The sequence below is a fragment of the Stomoxys calcitrans genome, chromosome 2, assembly GCF_963082655.1.
Source record: "Stomoxys calcitrans chromosome 2, idStoCalc2.1, whole genome shotgun sequence".
NCBI classification, from domain to species: domain Eukaryota; kingdom Metazoa; phylum Arthropoda; class Insecta; order Diptera; family Muscidae; genus Stomoxys; species Stomoxys calcitrans.
Window position 1 is genome coordinate 153670913 of NC_081553.1, and position 26392 is coordinate 153697304.

Consider the following 26392-nt stretch of genomic DNA (forward strand, 5'->3'; position numbering starts at 1 on the left):
TAAATCACCCCCTAAACTGAACTTTATTTCCGAATATGGCAATATGGAGCTCAAATCAGCGGTATTTAGGAGTAAAGGACGAATTTGATATCTATTTTCAGGGCAAAGCGCCGGTGGGCGCCCCATCCCCAAAACACCCTCCAAATGGTTCATATTTACCGAACGTGGCTACATGGGGCTCAAATTAAATGGTAATGGGAGTGAAGCACGAATTTGAAATCCGTATTAGAGTCGAAATGTCTGAGGTGCCATCCCTCGCCTAAAAAGCACTTCTCATTACCTCCTGCTTTTAAAACACCAGATCTCGGAGATTGGTAATGCGGTTCGTTTGAAATTGTTTTGCACTCTTACAGTCATCAAGAACAAAACTTGGTTTCTGTTGATGAGGTCGGTATCCTCGGGGCCACCCAAAATAGATATATAGACCAATTACGACAATATCGAGCTAAAACGAAAGGTCCTTAAGAGAAAAAAACGATATCAAATTGAAGAGCCATGTGTGTGGGGAGGCGACCCACCCAAAATACCTCCCTAATGGGGCGTATTTACCGACTATGGTTATATGTGACTTAAAAGGGTAATTTTTTAGCTATTATCTTTTTGGCAACACTGGTTTAAACAGCTTACACACGTTTCGTGTTTTGTTTTACTGTGAAACATCTTCAGTTTGGTCTATTATTTATCCATGAATCGTATTACAAACAAACTACGCTTGCAAATTATAGAATTTTATTAACAAAATGCGTGTTGTGTTAAGAAAGTTCATCGCGCGCTTCTTCCATTTTATGATCAAAGCTCATTTTTGGCTCAATGGGTACGCAAATAAGCAGAACTGTCGTTTTTGAAGTGAAACCAGCCAGAAGCATTGCAAGAGCTACCAATGCATCCAGAAAAAGTGACAGTTTGGTGCGGTTTATGGGCTGGTGGCATCATTGGACCGTACTTCTTCAAAGATGATGCGAATCGTAACGTCACTTTGAATGAATGGTGAGCGCTTTTGTGAGATGATGTCCCACTTTCTTATACCCTCCACCATAGGATGGGGGTATACTAATTTCGTCATTCTGTTTGTAACTACTCGAAATATTCGTCTGAGACCCCATAAAGTATATATATTCTTGATCGTCATGACATTTTTAGTCGATTTACCATGTCCGTCCATCTGTCTGTCGAAAGCTCGCTAACTTTCGAAGGAGTAAGGCTAGGCACTTAAAATTTTGCACAAATACTTTCTGTTAGTGTAGGTCAGTTGGGATTGTAAATGGGCCAAATCGTTCCATGTTTTGATAGCTAGCATATAAAATGATCTGGGATCTTGACTTCTTGAGCCTCTAGAGGGCGCAATTCTCGTCCGATTTGACTGAAATTTTGCACGTGGTGTTTTGTTATGACTTATAATAAGTATGATGTAAATTTGTGCATAACCTGATAAAGCTGCCATATAAACCGATCTTGGGTCTTGGCTTCTTCAGCTTTATCCGATTTGGCTGTAATTTTGCACGTGGTGTTTTGGTATCACTTCCAACAACTGTGTAAGCATGGTTCAAATCAGTCTAAAATCTGGTGTAGCTGCCACATATACCGATCTTGGGTCTTGACTTCTTGACATTTTGCATGAGGTGTTTTGTTATGACTTATAACAACTGTCTTAAGTATGATGTAAATTGGTGCATAACCTGATATAGCTGCCTTATAAACGGATTTGGGATCTTGACTTCTTGAGACCCTAAATGGCGTAATTCCATTCCGATTTGGCTGAAATTTTGTTCAACAGCTTCTCCCATGACCTACATCATACGTGTCCAATATGGCCTGAATCGATCTATAGCTTGATACTGCTCCCACATAAACCGGCCTCCCGCTTTTGCTTCTTGAGCCCCTACAAGGCGCAATTCTTGTCCGATTAGACTGAAAAATAAAACAATGACTTCTACAACGTTCAGCATTCAATTGTTTGCCTAAAAAGAGATACCGCGCAAACAACTCTACAAATGTGATCCATGGTGGAGGGTATGTAAAGTTCGGCCCCGCCGAACTTAGCACCTCCCTCTTACTTGTTTTGCCTAAAATGCAAGAGCTTGACTTGCATGACATGTTGTCTCAACATGACGGTGCCACGCCACACAGCACGCGTACCAATGGACTTATTCAGATGCGAGTTCGGTGAACATTTTATATCACGTTGGAAACCGGTCAATTGGCCGCCTAGATCGTGCGAGTCAACGCCTTTAGACTATTTTTTTTGGTCTATGTGAAAGCTCATGTCTACACAGACAAGCCCGCTTCAATTGAGACACTGGAAGACAACATTGAAGCATTTATTTGTGAGATACCGGCCGAAAAATCGGAAAGAGTATGTCAAAGTTGGACTAAGCGGATGGACCACTTTAGGCGCAATCATGGTCAACATTTGCATCAAATAATCTTCAAACATTAAATTCCATGGACCGTACTATCGGTTTAAAAAAGATTTCATGATTTTTTCGGAATTATGTGTTTTTTATCTTTCCAAGAGTAGAGAACGAAATTGATCCCGATTATGACAATACGAGGCGAATGTAAATATATTTTAGAATAGAGAACGAAGCTTATATTTACTTGAAGAGCCAAATGTCTGCCTGGCCACCGTACCCCCGAAATACCGCCTAAACGGGAAATATTTACCAATATGTTAATATAGGACTCAAAAGAAAGGAATGGGGAGTAGAGTAACAATTTGCCCAGGAACCAAGCAGGGGCAAACTTCTCACACATTGATGAGTGCTTTCCGATTCAAGTTTTAACTCAATGATAAGGACTTTTTTATAGCCGAGTCCGAACGGCTATTCTTCTCTTTGAGAAGAATTTATACATGACAATGCATGGCATGGTACCTCACAAATGTCGCCAGCATTAAGAGAGGATAACCATCGCTTTTATTTTTTCCAATGTTCTCGCCAGGATTGGAACGCAGGCGTTCAGCTTCGTAGGCGGACATAGGCTACAGTGGCACGAATTCGATATCCACATTCATGGCGAAGTGTCCCCACTCTAAAAAGATATTAGAGAGTTAAAGAAGACGCAGCAAAGCGGGCCCGGATCGGCTTGTTTATTTTAAAAATCACATGTTTAACAACAAACTATTTTAATGAACCACCAATTATAAATTAATTCCAAAGTCTTAACCAAAATGGAAATATGTAAAGAAGAAATCGTCTTCTGCTACAATTTCTTTACTAGCTAATTGCCTCCGTTGTCATTGAGGGGATGTCGGAGTTTACCATTGACTAACCCACTCCACTCCACTCTTGTTCCTAGGTATGCACCCCTCTTCTTCTCCCTTAAGCTGCTATCACACGATAAGTATTGTCATATGTATTTTCAAAGATAGCAACTCTGAAAGTTGTACCCATCGTGTGATACGTACGAAAATTAATATTAACCAGTAATGAGAGGTAAAAGTCGGGCGGAGCCGACTATAAAATACCCTAAACCTTCGAGTCAACATACATACAACTTTCAAAAAAATTTTGTAAAGATGGGACCAAAACTGTGGATTTCGCAGTCTTAAAGGCCATATTAGCTGAAAGATATATATGGGAGCTATATCTACTCTGACCCGATTTTAATGAAATTTTGCAGTCGTATTGAAACGTTAAAGAAAACATCTCTTGTAGTTTATACAGCCGTAAAAGCCATATCAGCTGAAAAATATATGTATATGGAAGCGATATCAATATGTTACCTGATTTTAATGAAATTTTGCACAGGTATTGAGACGTGAAATAAAACTGCTCGTGTTGAATTTTGTAAGGATCGGACCACAATTGTGGCTACTACAGCCTTAAATAGATCACATCGATTGAAAGATATATATGGGAGCTATATCTAAATCTGATCCGACTCTGAAGAAATATTGCACACATATTGGGATGTCAAAACAAAACTTCGTGCCAAATTTGGTAAAGATTAGACCAAAATTGTGGCTTTTACAGCTTCAAAAGGCATATCGGATGAAAGATATATATGGCAGCTATATCTAAATCTGATTAGATTTTGATGAAATTTTGCACACATTTCTGCCACAAAAAACTTCATGTCAAATTTTGTGATGATTGGACCAAAATTGTGGCTTCTACAGCCTGGGAGCTATATCTAAATCTGGCCCGATTTTGATGAAATTTTGTACGCGTATTAAGATGTCACACGAAACATCTCATGCTAAATTTTGTAGGGTTCCGACCAAAATTGTGGATACTCAAGGCTTAAAAGCCCACATCGGATGAAAGATATATCGGAGATATATCTAAATCAGAACCGATTTTGATGAAATTTTGCACATATATTGGAACGTCAAAAAAAAAACACTTCGCAGCAAATTTGATAAACTCAGACCAAAATTGTGACTTCTACAGCTTTAAAAGGGCATATCGGATGAAAGTTACATATGGGAGCTACATTGAAATCTGTACGATTTTTTTGAAAAGCAATATCGTTTGTCCTTGGACCAAAAACGAGACTTGTGCAAAATTTTATAAAAATCGGACAATAAATGCGACCTGTACCTTGATTACAGACGGACATAGCTAAATCGAATCAGGAAGTGATTCTAAGCCGATCGGTATACTTATCAATGGGTCTAGCTCTTCTCCTTCAAATAAATGCACGAAGTTATAATACCCTGTATCACAGTTGTGGTGTAGGGTATAACAAGTAAGAGCGTGCTAAGTTCGGTCGGGCCGAATCTTATATACCCTCCACCATGGATAGCATTTGTCGATTTCTTTGCGCGGGATCTCTTTTTAGGCAAACAATGCTTGTAGAAGTTATTGTGTTATATTACAGTCCATTCGGATAGGAATAGCGCCTTGTAGGCTCTTAAGAAGTAAAATCGGGAGATCGGTTTATATGGGAGCTGCATCAAGCTATAGATCGATTCAGGCCAAAATTTAGTTTCTGCTATTGTAGCAGTAGTTCTGCAATTTCAGAGCAGCAGGCTTACTGCAGATTTTTGTACTTAAAACAGCAGATTTTGTTTGCCGATTTAGCTGACCGAAATGTTTGCTTATACAGCAGCCCTATGTTAGCTGAAGCAGCAGTAGTGTCTGGTTTCCCATTTTCAGCAGAAAAAACTGCTGTTTTAGCAAAATTTTTTGCTGGTGTGAATAACAAATTTGGTTGAGTGTACTCATCCCAGTGCATAAATTAATATAGCTACCATATAGATCGATTTCCATATTAAACATCTTAAGCCTATAAAATACAAATATATCGAATATAGTCTATATTGTCCAACTTTAGGTGTTGATCCAATATAAATGTACTCCCAATTTATGGTATTTTTGCTCTGAAACTCACATTTTTGTTGCAATGTGTCTAAAATTTGACAAGCGAATGTATATTTCAACCCCTGGCCGAATCGATCAATATTTTATAGTAGCTCCCATATAAGTGCACATTTCACATAGAGATGAATTTAGCGAAGTCTAGATGGAATTTGGGTTTTGATAATGCCGGGAACAGAAAGTCGGGTTTTACAGAGGAAGTGATAGAGAATAAAATTTCGTTACTCATAGGTGCAATAAAATGTGATGTTCTACTTGGGTTTTAACATTCAGAAAAACACTAGTTTGAAGTTGGCTAGGATAAATAGACCATTTCAAGCTGTTATTCAATTGCAAAAAAGGATGAAATATAAGCGCAAATGTGGAAACTTAAAATTTAGTAAAAAAGTTGCCATATTGTCTAAAAGTCGACCTTTCGTCCCAACTTGGGATCCCTACTAGGCAGTGAGTTCTTTCAAACATTTTTTAATTGATTCGGAAATTTTTTAGCCCCAACAGCACTGTTGTGACTTACCGTTTTTAAAAAAGTCTAGTCGCTCGAAATTGAAATTTTGATAAATATACATAGAAGATAAAGCTCCTCCACAAACATTCTTTCCACTACCATTTTAAATTTAAATATTAAAATTATTTCTGTAACGGCTTAAACATCTATATAATTACAGAATATACCTGGAGCATATTGTTAGGCGCTTTTGTCGTTCAACTTATCGAGGAATTGCTAAATTGAATGACATTCTAAAGTTACTTATCCTTAATTGTTTTCAATACCACTCCCCTAAGTTGGCTCATGTCTGGTAGTGTGTCCACACCTTAGTGGCGATATCTTATAGACGCGAAAGCCGGGCAATGAAAGAGGAAATGCTCCAACGTCTCATCATCTTCCCCGCATGCCCTACACATGCTATCAATTGCCGCACCGATTTTACATAAGTGAGCTCGTAGTCCTATGTATCCCGTCATGATACCAATAGCTATACTGTCCTCCTTCTTGTTTCCTTTCAGTAATAGCCTCGTCTTCTCACGATCTGGATCCCCCCATAGGATTTTCGCCGTCCTACCGACCGTTTCGCTGTTAACCTAGTTTTTTTACGGCAGTCCGCTGGCCTTCACCGCCAAATCATCAGCCCTTTCATTCCCCCCCATAGGATTTTCGCCGTCCTACCGACCGTTTCGCTGTTAACCTAGTTTTTTTACGGCAGTCCGCTGGCCTTCACCGCCAAATTGTCTGCCCTTTCATTCCCCCTTACACCGTTATGGCCCGGCACCCAAACGATGCGGATTTTGCCATTCTCAGAGAAGGCGTTAATCTCCTTCATACACTGTAAGACTGTTTGTGACCTCACCGTATACTAGGGTTCCGTCAATCCAGGACTGTGCCGATGGCAACAGTGCCTCGCACTTGACTTTAAGGTTCATCTCACATCTTCCCTTCCTTCCAAGTTTCCTGTCGTTGCGATGGTATGAGCTGCTCCCATCCTCAACCCATTCTCCCATCGCCTTAAGTCTCATAGCCGCTGTGGCTGCCTCACACTTAATCTGTATGTCAATCGATCGGATATCTAGAATAGTCTCCAGTGTGCGTGGTCCCCATCGCTCCGCTTATGCCAAGACACCATGTTCTCTGAACTTGTTGTATGGTCCTTATGTTGCACTTTTTCTCTATATCAGTCCACAAAGCTACTGAGGCGTAAGTAAGTATTGGTCTAATCACGCTCCTTTAGAGCCAGTGGACTTTCCTTAGATTGAGGCCTCATTTCGAGCCTACAGCCCGTCTGCATAGTGCCCAACATCTGTGATCCTTCTCAGTACGATCCTGAATGTGACACTTCCAATTCAGTTTCCTGTCCAAGATCACACCTAAGTATTTGACCTTGTCAGATATCGGTATCGTCTTATTGAGGAAACGTGGTGTGTTAAATTGGCCCACCTTCGTCTTCCTCGTGAACAGGAATATTTCAGTCTTCTCTGGGTTAACATTGATACCTCTGGGTCCAGCCCTGTCATATGCCATATGCAAGACCGTTTCGGTCCTTCTGCATAGCTCGTTCGGTTCCTTACCTCTTAGAAGTACTATAACATCGTCTGCGTAACAGACGGGTACAAATGCCTCCTCAGTCAGCATCCGTAACAGGTCATTTATGTTGGTCACCCTTAGGAGAGACGATAAAATGGCCCCTTGTGGCGTGCCTTGTGCCAATTTATTCACCTGTTCCTTAGCATATGGTTTATTCAGCCTCTAAGGACCGGGTCCATCCGTTACTGGTCTAAGGATTGGATCAGTGTGTTGGTCCGCACATTGCTAGGTTGCCCAAAAAGTAGTTGCCGATTTTTCATATAGTCGGCGTTGACAAATTTCTTCACAGCTTGTGACTCTGTAAATGCATTCTTTCTTCTGTCGGTTATCAGCTGTTACTTTTAGCTTGCTTTAGAAAAAAGTGTAAAAAAAGTATATTTGATTAAAGTTCATTCTAAGTTCTATTAAAAATGCATTTACTTTCTTTTAAAAAATCCGCAATTACTTTTTGGGCAACCCAATAAAAGCCCCCTGGATGTTAATACATACCGCCAGGGCAGTCTCCCCCGACTTTCCCTTGACATAGGCATGCTGTTTGTAGTTGAGCAGTTCGCTGGATGTCATACTCTTTATCATGGTGTCCACAATACGTTCCATAGTTTTGAGTAGAAAGGACGTAAGGCTTAAGGGTGTGTAGGCCTTTGATGTCACATAACTTGCCTTGCCGGGCTTAGGTACAAACACCACCCTTGCCTCCTGCCAGGCTTTCGGAGTATATGCAAGTTCTAGGCACGCTGTGAAAATATTGTGCGCCAGATGAGGCGCCACATAGTCTGCCTCTTTCTATAGTAACGCCGGAAATATTCCATCAGGTCCGGGTAGCTTAAATGGTTTGAAGCTCCTCAAGGATTCCTTCACCATAAATTCCGTAATTATAAACCTTTGATCAACGTCATTATTCCAAGATTCTGGTGTCTCCGTGAGTCCCTTCGTATCCTCTGGAAAGTGGGTTATAATCAAAAGCCTCAACATGTCCTCCGTTGTCTCTACTCTCACTGCCATGTCGTCTACTAAAGTTTGAGAGAAACTTTTTTATCTTGGCGGCGTCATTAACGCTATCGACCTTTTCACAGAAAAGCTTCCAGGAGGCACGTTTTGCCGCTCTTATTGTATTCCTTGAGCCGAGTGTAATACACATCCCAATAAACTCCCGCTTTTTTACGACGTGCTCTGTTAAAAAGTCTGTGGACCTCTTTTTCAATATTGCGAATCTCCCCGGTCATCCAGGGTTTTTCTTGGGCTGATTTCCATTCCCAAGAGGACAACTATCTTCGAAGAACCCCACCAGCGCAGTCGTAATCCGGTTGAGATTTTCGTCAGTGTCTTCTATGCTTGGACAATCTAAATTATGTTGCCCAAGTCTTCTTCTGAGTAGCCTTACCGAATTTGGTCCAGTTAGTTTTCAACTTATACCCTGTTTGTCTATCTAGAACGAATTTTTCATGTCACTGAAGAGTTTGTTTAAACGGCAATTCGAGCAAAAAGGTAGGAATTTCGATCTATAAACAGATTCACCAAAGTCAAAAGAACTAAAAACTCATCAAAAATAAATACTAACAACCGTCTATATAGACGAATATAGATCGGAAAAAGAAGCCTGACGATCAAAAAGCAACCGTTCGTCATCGACCAACGGCTATTATTCCGGCAGCTTTTGGATTCGGCGCTGGCTGTGCTATTCTAAACGTAAGAGTGAGAAAGAGTGTTCCAATATTAAGGTCGTTAGGTCGTTAGTATTCAAATACTCTGCCAGGGCTTGGCTCTGCTTATCAGTGTTGGAACTACCCCACGAAATGTGGCGAGAGTTCGCAGAGCACACTATTAGTACCTCGTTTCTTGTCTGTTTTGCTTTTCTCACCAGCCGTTGCTGCTCCGACGTGGGTGGTGGTGTCGGAGAGTCGAAAGACAGATAAAGTGATGCCAGGTATGGTTCACCGTCTCCCTGTCTCAACACTGTTGCATCCGACGTTGCCAGCTCTGGTACTCGGCCGAGTACCAGTGTTTGCATAGAAAAATTGATAGTTGATATGTTTCAGTCCAGAAACTTTGTTCCGTGTCGTCCATGGCTCCAGAATAAAGGCAATATGAATCTTGCCCTTGTTGATTTTCTCCATCAGAGCGTGTGTAGCAGTCTCGCTCCGGTAGGGGTTTATCTGGATTACCTCAGTCATTGGTCTCCAGTAAATGGGTATCTTGGGAGTAGGTGATGATCTCATCGTCTGCTCCCTGTTGTTTAGACTGCATTGACTTTCCTGTGATAGCACTGCCTGGTATCATCGTATTAGGTTATTTTCCTAGTCTAGTCTTCCGACTCTTTATAAAGTCGGTAATGGTTCCATCGTCGGGTCCGTGTTCGTTAGGCTGTATTGAGTTTTCAATCCCTGTACTGCCTGATGTTTCAATACTAGGATCTTTGCCTATCATATTCTTCCAAATTTTAATTAAATTCTTGGGAGTAGGTGATGGTACCATTATCGGCTCCCTGTTCGTTTGGCTCCATTGAGACTCTTGTCGCTGCGCTGCCTAATGTTTCAATATTAGGATCTTAACCTATATTACGAATCTTGAAGTCGGTAATGGGCCCTTCGTCGAATCCTTGTTTGTTAGGCTATGTTAGGTCTCTCGCCACTGCACTTCCTGATATTTTAAAATTATGATCTTTGCTTATCCTAGTCTTTCCAATACTGAGAGAGGCCATGGTGTTCTCGTTGTCATCTTCCTGTTTGTTGGGCGGTATTGAGTCACCTGCTACTGCACGGCCTGATGTCTCAAAATTAGAATTTCTGCCTATCCTAGTCTACCCAATCTTGAAAAAGGCAGTTTTGCTCCCGTAGAGCGCCATGCCTTTAGACTTTGCCAAACTCGTCACGTAGACTCGTTCAATGCCTACCACAAGGAGAGTTCCTTCCTCCTTCTCCTCCCTGTGAAAGGCTTCCCACTTCTCTGCGACCAAACCTTGGTTTTGCTGGCCCAAGAATCCCAACACGCGTTCCGTCGCAAATTTACTGCCCTGTCCCTTGAAGAAGACCGTCGCCTTTGTGAGCTGGGGGTTATTCATCTTTCTCACCAGGTCGAGCTTTGCGCCCTCCCAGGGAGCGTGGATACTTCTGACGAGCTGTTTGACGGTATCAATACATCCCGCCGACGCAAAACGCAACTTAAAGAAGTCCCCTCTATACCCGCAGGTGATCATTTGTATGGGTGGACCCTCTACAGAGTTCCACACATGTTCGAAAATCGGCTTGGTTAAATTTGCTGTTATTGTAGAAGTAGTTCTGCTATTACATAAGCAGTATTGCAATTTCAGAGTAACAGGCTTACCGCTGAAAAGTCGGTTGTTTGCTGAAAATGACCGCTGATTAATTATGAAGGGGATGTTAGAAGAAAAAATAGAACACCTATGTAATTGTTTGTCTCAGTGGATTTTTATAATCACCACTGAATTCAAAATTTCCATAACCATTTTTCTTTAAATTTTGATACAAAAAGCCATGCCAGTCCTGTGCACATTAGTAGAGCAATAACAAAAAAATGCGAGCTAGTTCACATCCACATTTCGAAATGTATACCAATGGATGGATCAGGTAGCTTCTTTATAGTAATATTCCACAAATTAACATCATCTCTTCCAACAAATTTTCTAAAAAAATTCTAAAAAATGCATACGGTTCCATCTGTATCCGTTACTGCGGATTTGACAACGTTACCGATTCCATCATGAATCCGTTACTGCGGATTTGTGTGCGTCTACTGAGTGCATGTGCGTGAATGCAGAACCGTTACCGCGGATTCATCGTTATTTTATTCGTCATCCGAATACAGAGATGCTTAAGTTGCATCCATTACTGTGGGCTCGCCGATTACCTTACTAGTTATATAGACTTTCGCCTATCTCTATGGGTGAATGTGAGCTTACTTGTGTTGTTCGTTTGTTTGCATCTTCCTGATTATACTTAATGGATATTAAAATTGTAATTTAATATTTTTACGAGTATGGTTTACACAGCTGCCACAATTTGATAAATAAATATTCTAGATAAAAGTTTTTCTGTTGGGGTTTCTTCTCCAATGCAGGTAATTTATAAAGTTACTGTAATAAAAATATATTAAATACTGTTAGTCTATATCGGCAGCTAAACCTAAACCCGCCTCGCTACTCTTTCTTTTAGAATTCGGGAAACAATATGTTCCGTTTCATTTTTGAAAAAACCCAAACATAAACCCCAAATTCGTGTTCAAGGAGTTGTGAATCAAATTTTAATACTGAAATTTTGATAAAACATTAGCATATTTTCAATTAATCGATTATTCATAAAATTAATTGATAATTTTAAAAATTTTAGCCACTTTTTTAATTGAATCAATTAAAAAATTAATTGGATATATCTAAATTTTCAATAATTTTTTAATTACATATGCAATTTTTTTACCGAAAAAATTTCCAATCACCTTTGTAAAAAAATGCGATTGATGTTATCGTTTTCGTGATAGAAGCGGTTTCAAGTAAAAAGTTAATTGGATCAATTAATTTCGTGACTAAAACCTATTTTGCGTTTTTTCTGCGTACTAGCAAAAAATTGCAGCACAGCAGTTTCAACCCGGAATTGTTGCCAATTTTGTGATAAAATAACCTAGGTTTGGAAAAATTATTTTAATTAAGATGAGTGGAAACCCGTAATTCAAATGCCTTCTTTTTCAATTCATTTAGTTACAAAGATGAAATAAGGGTCATTAGCGACACAGGTGAGTAACCAACGTTAGAAAACCAATCATTGTTCATCTATCGACACACAATGTTGCCAAATTGAAAAATCTCGAAAACAATTCAGGAACTTTTGAATGGGTAGATGAGTAGATAGAATGGAACTTTTAAATGGATAGAGCTCGCCGAAACTTCACTTAAGCAATGTTGAGCTGTTTTCCAGTAAGTATGCAAAATTTGGGAACCCTTGTGAGTCCAGACTCTGATCCATAGGGCTGGAAAGTTGATCACCTCGAGTATGTCAAATTTTGTTCTGATTGCCAAACAGTCATTTATGGACCGATCGACTTGATTTTTTTAAAGATAAAGCTCGTAAAATTGCTTAAAAAACATGCACAAATATCCAGTATAACTCTAACGGTTTGAGAGTTATTGGACTTACAAAGGATTTTTGTTTAGAAAATTTTTGACAAGGTACGGCCGGCATTTCTGAAATTGTGAGGATATTTGGAAACGGATTGAACATTTTAAGATATCGTTAGAAAGGTCACAACATTCTACGAGCATTAAAAAAAATTACAAATGTGTCTCAAATCGCACAGAACCGATTCCAATCACCTTTGGAAACAAACTGCAAAGGTTCTTTAACCTAGCAATAAACGTATGAGAAACCGCTAGTTTACTAAAAAGGCTCATTGATTATGTAAAGTTTCGTGTACATATCTCTATTCGCTCAAAAGTTCCTAAATTATTTCCAAGATTTTTCGATTTGGCAGCACTGTGCGATAGTGTAAACAAAAAGTTTACTAGGTTTTTTTTCGAGGTCCGTGGAGTGTCTACGTAGTGCCAATCATCTGTGAGCCTTCTCAGTACGCTCCTGAATGTGACACTTCCAATTCAGTTTCATGTACAAGATTACACCTAAGTATTTTAATTTGTCAGATATCGAAATCGTCTTATTGAGGAAACGTGGTGCGTTAATTGGCCCAACTTCGTCTTCCTCGTGAACAGGCATATTTCAGTCTTCTCTGGGTTAACATTGAGACATCTAGGTCTAGCGCAGTCATATGCCATATCCATGACCCTTTCGGCCCTTCTGCATAGCTCGTTCGGATCCATACTCCTTAGAAGTAGTATAACATCGTCTGCGTTGCAGACGGGTTCAAATCCCTCCTCAGTCAGCATCCGTAATAGGTCATTTATGGTGGTCACCCATAGGAGTGGCGATTAAATGCTTCCCTGTGGCGTGGCCTGTGCAACTTTTTCCCTTATATTTATGCCATGGGACACACAATTTATCCACCTGTTCCTTAGCATATGGTGTATCCAGCCTCTAAGGACCGGGTTCACCCAGTACTGATCTGAGGATTGGAACAGTGCGTTGGCCCGCACTTTGTTAAAAGTCCCCTCGATGGCAATGCATACCGCCAGTATGTACGTTTTGGCATCGAAGGATTCTTCTATTTTATGCACAATCTCGTGCAGGGCAGTCTCCACCGACCTTCCCTTGATATAAACATGATGTTTGTATTTGAGCAGTTCGCTGGATGTCCTACTCTTTACCATGGTGTCCACAATACGTTACATGGTTTTGAGTAGAAAAGATGTAAGGCTTATGGGTGTGTAGGCCTTTGGTGTCGCATAACTTGCTTGGGTATAAACACCACCCTGGTTTCTGATTTTCCGAACATATCGTCGCATCTAATACCTCCTTCCTAATCCTATTAACAAAGGTAGCGGTGTTATCAATATTAAGTGTTATTAGGTCGTTAGTATTCAAGAACTCTGCCAGGGCTTGGCCCCGCTTATTAGTGTTGGTACTACCCCAAAATGTGGTGAGAGTTCGCATCGCACCATATTAGTACCTCGTTTCCTGTCTGTCTTACTTTCATCACCAGCCGTTGCTGCTCCGACGTAGGTGGGGGTGTCGGAGAGTCGAAAGGCAGATTAAATGATGCCAGGTATGGTCCATCGTCTCCTTTTCTCACCAATGTTGCATCGGACGTTGACAACTCTGGGGAAAATATATAATTAAAATTTTTATGACAAATAACGCAGGTCCTCGGCCGAGTACCAGTGTTAGCATAAAATAATTTGTAGCTGATTTGGTTCAGTCCAGAAACTTTGTTCCGGATCGTCCATGGCTCCTGAATTAAGGCAATATGAATCTTGCCCTTGTTGATTTTCTCCATCAGAGCGTGTGTAGCAGTTTCGCTCTGGTGGAGGTTTATCTGGATTACCTCAATCATTGGTCCTCCAGTAAATGGGCATCTTAGGAGTAGGTGATGATCTCATCGTCTGCCTGATTACATCGTTTTAAGTTCTTTGCCTAGTCTAGTCTTCCGACTCTTTATAAAGTCGGTAGTGTTTCCAACGTCGGGTCCCTGTTCGTTAAGCTGTATTGGGTTTCCATTCCCTGTCCTGTCAATACTAGGATCTTAGCCTTCCAAATCATCGGCTTCCTGTTCGTTGGGTTGCATTGAGACTCCTGTCACTGCGCTGCCTAATGTTTCAATATTAGGATCTTTACCTATCCCAGTATTCCGAATCTTTAAGTCGGTGATGGGCCCGCCGTTGGGTCCCTGTTTTTTAGGCTGTGTTGGGTCTCTCGCCACCGCAATGCCTTATATTTTAGTATTAGGATTTTTGCTAGTCCTCCAATATTGAGCGATGCCGTGATTGTCTCTTTGTCAGCCGCCTGTTTGTTGGGTGGTATTGAGTCAACTGCTACTGCACTGCCTGATGTTGCAAAATGAAAAATTCTGCCTATCCTAGTCTTCCCGATCTAGAAAAAGACAGCTTTGCTCCCGTAATGCGCCATGCTTTTAGTCTTAGCCAAACTTGTCACGGAGACTTGATCAATGCCAACCACAGGAAGAGTTCTTTCCTCCTTCTCTTCCCTGTGGAAGACCTCCCACTTCTCTGCGACCAGATCTTGGTTTTGCTTGCCCAAGAATCCCAACATGAGTACCTTCGCAAATTTACTGCCCCATCATTTGATGAAGACCATAGCCTTTGTGAGCTGGGGGATGTCCATATTTTTCACCAGGTTAAAACAACTCACTGATTAAAATTTCAGCGGAATTGGGCAATAAATGCAGCTTTTATGGGCTTCAGATCCTTTATCGGCCGATCGGTCTATATGACTGCTATATCTAAATATAGCCCGATCTGGACCATACTTGGGTCAGATGTTAGGAGGTTTTAAACTACTTACTCTTCTAAACTTCAGCGAAATAGGATAAAAAATAAAGCATTTATGGGCATTAGACCCATTTTCGTCAGATCGGTCTATATAACAACTATATCCAAATATGGTCCGAAATATATATACTTTGTAGGGTCGGAAATTGATATTTCTATGTGTTGTAAACGGAATGACTAAATGAATATACCCCTACCCTACGGTGGTGGGTATAAAAATAGATGCGAAATTTTAAAACGCATAGTACATTCTAGGGTTTTTTTTTTTTGAAAAATGGATCATTGTTTGCGGGAGAATGCTGTGCAACAAAATTAAGGGACGGAGATGTTACCACTAAGCGTTAATTTTTTGATTGACTATGTGGGTTTGATTCGATATTCGATTGACACATCCTGTTGATATTTCGGACAACAGTCCATCGGCGGTCTTTATTTCCGTCACTCTTACATGTACGTCACTGCCCTGATATATTTTCGTCGTTCTATAACTATATGGATCTCAATACTTAGCAGAATCTTTAGGTTTTACAACTTTTTGAAAATGCGGCTTCCTTTCTTTACGCTTCATACAATTGTCGTGTCTGCAAAGCGCATAATGAAGAAATTATTTTTATAATGAAATAAATTGTAATGAATACCAACCTCAGCATTTCGCGTATACTATATCGAAGTATTTATCTGCATGAAGATATGTGGTTTGGAAGTTATACATTTGTCAGTCAATATTAAGACGCTAAAATTATGGATGGATAATAAAATATTCCAATACCATAGGGTAAAATTAATATATGTATATAAAAACCTTATTCAATTTGTACAATGCTTTTGGGCTGCGTTTTGCAATGCAGTTCTTCCATTTATATTTTCACAACAAAGATATTTCTGCCTGCTCTCCTCCAATTCACACTATAAAATTAATTTCTTCAAAAATAGCCACGTGAGAAGCAAGAAATTTTGATTTTGCATTCAATTGTGTATGCGTAGCACCACCACGGAGCTGCAACGGGTAGTGAGGAAAGCGAAACAGACAGGAAACGAGGTACTAATGGGGTGCGATGCTAACTCTCACCACATTTCGTGGGGTAGTACAAACACTAATAAGCGAGGCCAACCCTGGCAATGTTCTTGAATACTAACGATATATTAACACTTAATATTGGTAACACCGCTACCTTTGTTAATAGGATTAGGGAGGAGGTATTAGATGTGACGATATGTTTGGAAAATCTAATCGATTTGGTTCAGGATTGGAGGCTCTTCATGGAATAATCTGACCATCGCTACATAACGTTTAGAATAGCACGGCCAGCGCCGAATCCGATAAACTTCTGAAATAAGTTCAAATCTAACTGGACAGAATTCAGAAGACTTGGGCAAGGTAATTTGGATTGACTAAGCATAGAAGACATTGACGAAAATGTCTACAGGATTACGACTACACTGGTGGGGTCCTTCGAAGATAGTTGTCCTCTTCGGGAAAGGAAATCAGCCCAAGAAAAACCCTGGATGACCGGGGAGATTTGCAATATTGGGAATAAGGTCCATAGACTTATTAACAGAGCACGTCGTAAAAAAGCGTCAGTTTATTGGGATGTGCATTACACACGGCTCAAGGAATACAATAAGATTACCGGAGCGACAAAAGGTGCCTCCTGAGTAAATGCTAGCCCGGTGGTATTTATACTTAAGCCCGGCAAGGCAAGTTATGCGACACCAAAGGCCTACACACCCATAAGCCTTACGTCCTTTCTACTCAAAACCATGGAACGTATTGTGGACACCATGATAAAGAGTAGGACATCCAGTGAACTGCTCAAATACAAACAGCATGCCTATATCAAGGGGAGGTGGGTGGAGACTGTGCATAAAATAGAAGAATCCTTCGATGCCAAAACGTACACACTGGCGGTATGCATTGCCATCGAGGGGACTTTTAACAATGTGCGGGCCGACACACTGATCCAATCCTTAGATCAATACCGGGTGGACCCGGTCCTTTGAGACTCCATAAACCATATGCTAAGGAACAGGTGGATAAATTGTGTGTCCCATGGCATAAATGTAAGGGAGAAAGTGGCACAGGGCACGCCACAGGGGAACATTTTATCGCCACTCCTATGGGTGACCACCATAAATGACCTATTACGGACGCTGACTGAGGAGGCATTTGAACCCGTCTGCTACGCAGACGATGTTACAATACTTCTAACGGATAAGGATCCGAACGAGCTATACAAAAGGGTCTTGCATATGGTATATGACTAGGCTATATCCAGATGTCTCAATGTTAACCCAGAGAAGACCGAAATATGCCTGTTCACGAAGAAGACCAAGGTGGGTCAATTTAACGCACCACGTTTCCTCAATAAGACGATTTCGATATCTGACAAAGTCAAATACTTAGATGTGATCTTGTACATGAAACTGAATTGGAAGTGTCACATACAGGAGCGTACTGAGAAAGCTCACAGATGCTTGGCACTATATAGACGGGCCGTAGGCCCATTGACATGCAGATTAAGTGTGAAGCAGCCACAGCGGCTATGAGACTTAAGACGATGGGAGAATGGATTGAGGATGGGAGTAGCTCATATCATCGCGGTATAATCGAGGCGACGATAGGAAAATTGGAAGGAAGGGAAAAGGTTTCCCATCGGATACCTGAGATAAACCTTGAAGTCGAGTGCGAGGCACTGCTGCCATCGGCATTGGGGGGATCCAGATCGTGAGAAGACGAGGCTATTTCTGATAGGAAGCAAGAAGGAGGTCAGTATAGCTATTGGTATCATAACGGGACACATAGGACTACGAGCACACCTATGTAAAATCGGTGCGGCAAGTGATAGCGTGTGTAGGGCATGCGGGGACGATGATGAGACTTCGGAGCATTTCCTTTGCCATTGCATGGCTTTCGCGTCTAACAGATACCGGCACTTAGGTGGAGACACAATACCAGATATGAACCAACTTAGGGAAGTGGTATTGAAAATAATTAAGGATTTTGTAAGTAGCACGGAACTCCTAACTTAAAATTTTCTTTTAATAGGTTACTTTATAGTTTTAGAGTGCACAGCAAGCCGATTACTGGCTTAGGTGTATGTCCATAGTGGCATGGGGCAGATTAATATCTGCATCCTCTTTTTAACTTAACCTTACCTAACCTGTTTTAAGCCACCCGCCGTCTGACCCAAATATGATAAAGATCGGAATGTATAGACATAGATGTCATATACACCGATATGCCGATTAAGGCTCATAAGAGTTTTATTTATTACCCTATTTCGTCAAAATTTGAAATAATGAGGTGGTTTAGGCCTCCCGACATCCGACCCACATATGAGTCAGATCAGATTATATAGATGTAGCTGTAATATAGACCGATCTTTCAATTTTGGGTCTTAATCCCATAAAAAGTAGAGTTATTTTCTGAAAATTTTACTTGTATATGAGTTCTCTGCACATGTATAAAATATGATCCAGACCAGCTCCTATTAAGATATAACTACGGATATAGTAGCAAAGTTATAATAAATCGGATGATTATTATATCCTTGTTTAATTTGGATTTGGTTATAGGTGCCATAAAGAACGATCTCGCGATTTAAAGTCTTGGCCCTATAAAAAGCGGATTTATTATCCGATTTCGTTGAAGTTTGACGCAGTGACTTATGTTACTTACTTTTCGACATCCAGATAGACCAATATATTGTTCTACAAAATTGAACAGTCACTTATATTTATTAAACCACTCAATATCCGTGCCGAATTTGGGTGCATAAGTTAACCAATTTTCACCAAATTGCGACGAAAGGGGTTTACATATATATACCCGTGGTGGAGGGTATCCAAAGTTCGGCCTGGCCGATCTTAATGCCTTTTTACTTGTTTTTATCTCTACGGGGCTATTCGTTTATAAGCCGAGGATGTCTGGTGGGCATCCTCATTAATCTTGCTGATTATCATTGTTCAACACGCATCAAAACTCTCGCTGATTTTCTCTATTAATAAATGTAAGTTATAGTATAGGAGCAAATATTAAATCCGATTACAAGTAAAGTGCGTAACCTCTTTTCGCTCGTGAGCCTAAGTTCACATCATTAGTTCGAAGCAGGGTTTTCTGCATAATCCGCATTCAACCAACTGCAACCTAAGTTCCGTCACCAAAGCTGCCGTTTCCGAATTGAGATGTGGGGCGTTCGGAGAAGCCCGGGCTATAGATCTGTCGCTTCACTGGAAACCGTCAACAGCCTAGTAGATAACACTATTGTAGCTATTCTTGAGTATTAATAAGTACCAATTGTGAGTTGCAGAGATATTGTGTGGAGGGAATTCAAAAACACATCCGCTTCACTCAAGGAGTCACACAAACATCAAATATAATTCTTACAGGCATAAATGTTTTACCAAATAATCAGGTTGTTATATTTTTGCATATTAGGCGCTACTTACCACTGGTTTCATTTATGTCAAAGAATGATGTGAACGGATTTCCCTCAGACACCAAACCATAACGAACTTCTCGTGGGCTTCCTTTATCACCATCTTCGGCATGAACTTGTAAAATCTAAAAAAAAAATGGAGACTCGGTTAAATTAAAACGGTTATGAAATCCGTAAAGAACGTGTTTTCATTGCGCTCCTCAAAGAAAAATATCCGTATCTCGGAATAAGTAGGCTAGAAATGCACCGCAAAGACAGCTGCGGTGGTGGCACGACGAAGGAGACAGAGGAGTATGTACCAGCATAAACGGGCGAAAGTGCAGGATGCTGGAAGGGATAGAACGGAAGATGAAGATGGCCGCTGAGAATGGTAAGGAGCCGTCCTCTTACGCCAGAGTGGCAAGGAAGCACAAGAGAGATGAGATGGCTTATGTATTTATCTATAACGGCAGTGCATCCGGTAAGATTCCTTCAGGTCATCGGTCACAAGTGAAGGATCTGGATAACGAGCGGATTTTCGAACATGTGTGGAACTCTGTTGAGGGTCCACCCATAAAAATGATGAGCTGCGAGTATCGACATTTTTACGACGCATTTTGCCTCACTGATACCGTCAAAGAGCTCGTCAGAGGTATCCACGCACCCTGGGAGGGCGCAAAGCTCGACCTGGTGAGAAAAATGGATATCCCCCAGCTCACAAAGGCGACGGTCTTCTTCAAGGGACGGGGCAGTACCGACGGAACGCCTGTTGGGATTCTTGGGCAAGCAAAACCAAGGTTTGGTCGCAGAGAAGTGGGAAGTCTTCCACAGGCAGGAGAAGAAAGAAGGAACTCTCCTTGTGGTCGGCATTGATCAAGTCTCCATGACGAGTTTGGCTAACACTAAAGGCGAAATTCTCATATTGAGACTTCAAGCCGTGCAGTGGCAAGGGACTGGGGCTAACGACGAGACAATCACCGCCTCTCTTAATATTGGAAAGACTAGGATAAGCAAAGATCCTAATACTAAAACAACAGCCATTGCAGTGGTGAAAGACCCAATACAGCCTAACAGACAGGAACCCGACGACGGACCCTTCACCGACTTCAAGATTCGGAAGACTAGGATAGGTATATATCCAAATATTGAAACATCAGACAGTACAGCGACATGAGTCACAATGCAGCCTAACGAACGGGGAGCCGTCGGTGGATCCATCACCTAATCCTAAAAAACGCACATAAGATTTGGAAGACTAATATAGGCAAAGATCCTAGTATTGAAACATCAGGCAGTACGGGACGGGAACCCAATACAGGGTCCCGACGATGGAACCATTACCGACTTTACAAAGATTCGGAAGACTAGGATAGGCAAAGAACCTAATACGATTACATCAGGCAGTGTAGTGACAGGAAAGTCAATGCCATCTAACGAACAGGGAGCAGACGCGCTCTGATGGAGAAAATCAGCAAGGGCAAGATTCATATTGCCTTAATTCAGGAGCCATAGACGACCCCGCCCCGATCAATCCCATGACAGCCGGTTGTACGCGCCGGATTGACCCGATGAAATCCTCATCGGCAAGGGCTGCCACCTCAGTGTACGTGTTCGTCTTTTTTCGTCATGGGAGTGCCTTCTCCGCACGCTTCTGGTGCGTGCCGGGATTGAAAAGAACTCCGGACCCTGGTTCTGTTCGGTTTGCCAGAACCGCTTTCATCATCGGTCGGTGTCGGCGAGGTGTAACCGGTGCATGGAGTGGGTACATTTCCGTTCTTGCTCTGGCCTAACTTCACTACGGGAGTATAGTCATACTGGCTATGTCGCAAGGTGCTGTGCGAACATAGCCAGCAGTGGGTCACAAGCGTCGCCGTCGTCGCCTTCGTCGTCCTCGTCGTCGGACTATGTGACCCCCCCGACCTCTCCCGTACGGCAATTTATGCAACGACAGCACCCTAGCCCTACTATTGCCAGGCCAGTGCCGGGAAGTGTATCGTTCTTGCAGTTAAACTGCAACGGACTGCTTGGCAAGATCGATGAGATCGTAGACTTTATGAGTCGGAAGAGCATATCGGTCGCAGCGATCCAGGAGACAAAGCTGACCAACACCTGCAGCTTGCACAGTTGTCACGGTTACAATGTGCTACGTAAGGATCGCTCAAGGAATGGAGGTGGGGGATTGGCCTTCGTTATACACCATTCCGTGCAGTATAGACCTATCTCGGCTGCGCTTGACGCTAGTGACCCCTACATGGAATGTATGGGGGTAGCAGTCAGGTCTGGTACTGTCGAGATAGAGATATACAACGTGTATATACCGCCGGTTGGTAGCTGTGTCCCGATAAATGGCCAGGCTTACAACCCCGACATAAGTGGGTTGCTATCTGGCCATAATCGTCTGGTTCTGGCGGATTTTAATGCGCATCACACGTCATGGCATTCTCCCCTAGGTAACGACCAGCGTGGCATAGCTTTGGCAGAGCAGATAGATAGCTCCACGTTTTGCACGGTGAATGAGGATGCCCCCACTAGGATTACGAGGAGGTGCAGCAGCTCGCCAGGTATCTCAATTGCATCCCCTGATCTCCTGAGTGACGTCTCCTGGCAAGCCGTCATCTCTTTGGGGTCAGACCACCTCGCCGCTTCAGTGAACTGCCACCCCCGTCTGATGTGCTTGTGGCCGAGAGGAAATTCCGAGACGCAGCAGCCGCTCGCTTTATACCAGCCGGTCGAATACCCTAAGTGCTACCCAATTTCCCGGCGCAAGCAGTGGTACTCGCAGACGAGCGTGATGGGATTCGTGCTATGGACCCCGTTAACCCCAGAATCAGCGAGCTGAATCTGAAAATAAACAGGGTAGTCAACGAACATAAGCGGAATTTGTGGCTGGAACACTTGGAGCAATGTAACTTAGGCACCGGTGCAGGCAAACTGTGGGCCACTGTTAAGTCTCTCTCGAACCCCGGTAGACGGGACTACAGGACCTCAGTCACTTTTGGCGAGATAACCGTGACTGATCCGAAGAGATGCGCCAGGTTGTTCAACCGTCAACTTATTGTGCATCCCGAGAGAGATAGGGCAAGGAGGAGAGCCATTCGCCGTATTCGTGGTCTCCGAGCCGATGAACAGCCATCACAATTTTACGTGGGCGAAGTTACGAATGTCATCCGTGGCGCCAAATCTTCCAAGGCGTTGGGCCCCGACGGAATCTCTACATTGATGCTGAAGAATCTGGATTCACCTGGAGTTGAGTACCTTTCCACTGTCCTCAACCTGTCATTGAATACTCTTATAGTTCCCGATGTCTGGAAAATGGGCAGAGTGATCCCGCTCCTGAGCCTCGTAGGAGAATTTCCATTCGCCGAGCATCAACATGGATTTCGGAGACTGCACAGCACAACAACAGCTTTGCATGCTATCACCACACACATTTGCCGTGGCTTCAATCAACCCAGGCCATGTGATAGGACGGTCCTCGTGGCACTGGTCCTATCGAAGGCATTCGACACGGTCAGCCAGTCATTTGTGGAATTTAGGGATAAGAAGTCAAAACACCGTAGAGTGAAACAGGAAGTTTCCCAAGGTGGGGTGATATCTCCGGCTCTGTTTAACCTCTACCTATCCTCCATCCCATCCCCTCCAAACGGCATAGAGATCGTATCATATGCAGACGATTGTACGATCATGGCATCAGGCCCCCCACCCATTGATGACATCTGCGATAGGTTGAACGTCTACCTCAACGAGCTTGCCTCATATTTCGCTGCAAGAAATCTGAAGATATCCGCCACCAAATCTTCAGCCACACTGTTCACTACAAATACGCGTGAGGTGAATACTGAGCTGACTGTGATGGTCGATGGATAAATGATTCCGACCATCAAGTGTCCCAAAATACTTGGCGTCACATTTGACAGCTCTTACACATTCTCCTCGCATGCCACAGCAATCTGCAATAAAGTCAAAAGTAGAAACAAGGTCCTCAAGTCACTTGCTGGCAACACTTGGGGTGCAGGCAAGGAAACCTTGTTGACCACGTACATAGGAATTGGCCGGTCTGTGGTAAGTTGTGCAACGCCAGTGTGATCTCGTCAACTTTGTGACACGCAGTGGAATAATATTCAGATCTGTCAGAATGCCGCCCTCCGAACTGCGACGGGTTGTCTCCTCAGTTCTCATGTGGACCACCTCCATCAGGAGACAAAGATCTGCATCCCATGTGCTGCCAGCAAGTGACTTGAGGACCTTGTTTCTACTTTTGACTTTATTGCAGATTGCTGTGACATGTGAGGAGAATGTGTAAGAGCTGTCAAATGTGACGCCAAGTATTTTGGGACACTTGATGGTCGGAATCATTTATCCATCGACCATCACAGTCAGCTCAGTATTCACCTCACGCGTATTTGTAGTGACCAATGTGGCTGAAGATTTGGTGGCGGATATCTTCTGATTTCTTGCAGCGAAATATGAGGCAAGGTCGTTGAGGTAGACGTTCAACCTATCGCAGATGTCATCAATGGGTGGGGGCCTGATGCCATGATCGTACAATCGTCCGCATATGATACGATCTCTATGCCGTCTGGAGGGGATGGGATGTAGGATAAGTAGAGTTTAAACAGTGCCGGAGATATCACTCCACCTTGGGAAACTTCCTGTTTCACTCTACGGTGTTTCGACTTCTTATCCCTAAATTCCACAAATGACTGGCGACCACACAGATAATTCGCGACCCATCGTTTCAGGCCTGGCTGGAGGGACGTGTTGGCGATGTCCTCAAATAATTTGGCATGGCTGACCGTGTCGAATGCCTTCGATAGGTCCAGGGCCACGAGGACCGTCCTATCACATGGCCTGGGTTGATTGAAGCCACGGCAAATGTGTGTAGTGATAGCATGCAAAGCTGTTATTGTGCTGTGCAGTCTCCGAAATCCATGTTGATGCTCGGCGAGTGGAAATTCTCCTACGAGGCTCGGGAGGAGTAATGCCTCAAGTGTCTTTGCCACTGGTGAGAGAAGGGAGATCGGTCTGTACGACTCCCCCAAACTCGGGTCTTTTCCAGGCTTCAGTAGCGGGATCACTCTGCCCATTTTCCAGACATCGGGAACTATAAGAGAATTCAATGACAGGTTGAGGACAGTGGAAAGGTACTCAACTCCACGTAAAATTGTGATGGCTGTTCATCGGCTCGGAGACCACGAATACGGCGAATGGCTCTCCTCCTTGCCCTATCTCTCTCGGGATGCACAATAAGTTGACGGTTGAACAACCTGGCGCATCTCTTCGGATCAGTCACGGTTATCTCGCCATAAGTGACTGAGGTCCTGTAGTCCCGTCTACCGGGGTTCGAGAGAGACTTAACAGTGGCCCACAGTTTGCCTGCACCGGTGCCTAAGTTACATTGCTCCAAGTGTTCCAGCCACAAATTCCGCTTATGTTCGTTGACTACCCTGTTTATTTCCAGATTCAGCTCGCTGATTCTGGGGTTAACGGGGTCCATAGCACGAATCCCATCACGCTCGTCTGCGAGTACCACTGCTTGCGCCGGGAAATTGGGTCGCACTTGGGGTATTCGACCGGCTGGTATAAAGCGAGCGGCTGCTGCGCCTCGGAATTTCCTCTCGGCCACAAGCACATCAGACGGGGGTGGCAGTTCACTGAAGCGGCGATTGGTATACTCGTTGAAGCCAGTCCAATCGGCCTTCTTATAATTGATGAACGTCCGGCGCTCAGAGGTTATGAAGTCGGGTGGTCGGTCGATGGTGAGAATTATGGGGAGGTGGTCTGACCCCAAAGAGATGACGGCTTGCCAGGAGACGTCACTCAGGAGATCAGGGGATGCAATTGAGATGCCTGGCGAGCAGCTGCACCTCCTCGTAATCCTAGTGGGGGCATCCTCATTCACCGTGCAAAACGTGGAGCTATCTATCTGCTCTGCCAAAGCTATGCCACGCTGGTCGTTACCTAGGGGAGAATGCCATGACGAGTGATGCGCATTAAAGTCTCCTAGAACCAGACGATTATGGCCAGATAGCAACCCACTTATGTCGGGGTTGTAAGCCTGGCCATTTATCGGGACACAGCTACCAACCGGCGGTATATATGCTCTTCCGACTCATTAAGTCCACGATCTCATCGATCTTGCCACGAAGTCCGTTGCAGTTTAACTGCAGGAACGATACACTTCCCGGCACTGGCCTGGCAATATTAGGTAAATATTGCGTAAATTGCCGTACGGGAGAGGTCGGGGGGTTCACATAGTCCGACGACGAGGACGCCGAAGGCGACGACGACGACGCTTGTGACCCACTGCTGGCTATGTTCGCACAGCACCTTGCGACATAGCCAGTATGACTATACTCCCGTAGTGAAGTTAGGCCAGAGCAAGATCGGAAATGTAGCCACTCCATGCACCGGTTACACCTCACCGACACTGACCGATGATGAAGGCGGTTCTGGCAAACCGAACAGAACCAGGGTCCGGGGTTCTTTTCAATCCCGGCACGGACCAGAAGCTTGCGGAGAAGGCACTCCGGGATGTGCCTCTCCCATGACGAAAAAAGACGAACACGTACACTGAGTTGTCAACGTCGAATGCAACAGTGGTGAGACAGGGAAACGGAGAAATGGAGCATACCTGGCATCACTTTATCTGCCTTTCGACTCTATG

The 26392-nt window shown here is 43.1% G+C and overlaps 1 protein-coding gene across 11 annotated transcripts in view; it reads right to left on the reverse strand.

Annotated features, from left to right (window-relative positions):
- The window catches only part of LOC106086255 (cadherin-86C), a 295580-nt gene that overhangs the window by 110552 nt on the left and 158636 nt on the right, over positions 1 to 26392 (reverse strand). For all 11 annotated transcript variants that reach the window (XM_059363859.1, XM_059363855.1, XM_059363853.1 and 8 more), the window contains one exon: positions 19757 to 19871. In XM_059363859.1, coding sequence (XP_059219842.1) covers positions 19757 to 19871 — 115 coding nt within the window. The remainder of the gene's footprint in view (positions 1 to 19756; positions 19872 to 26392) is intronic.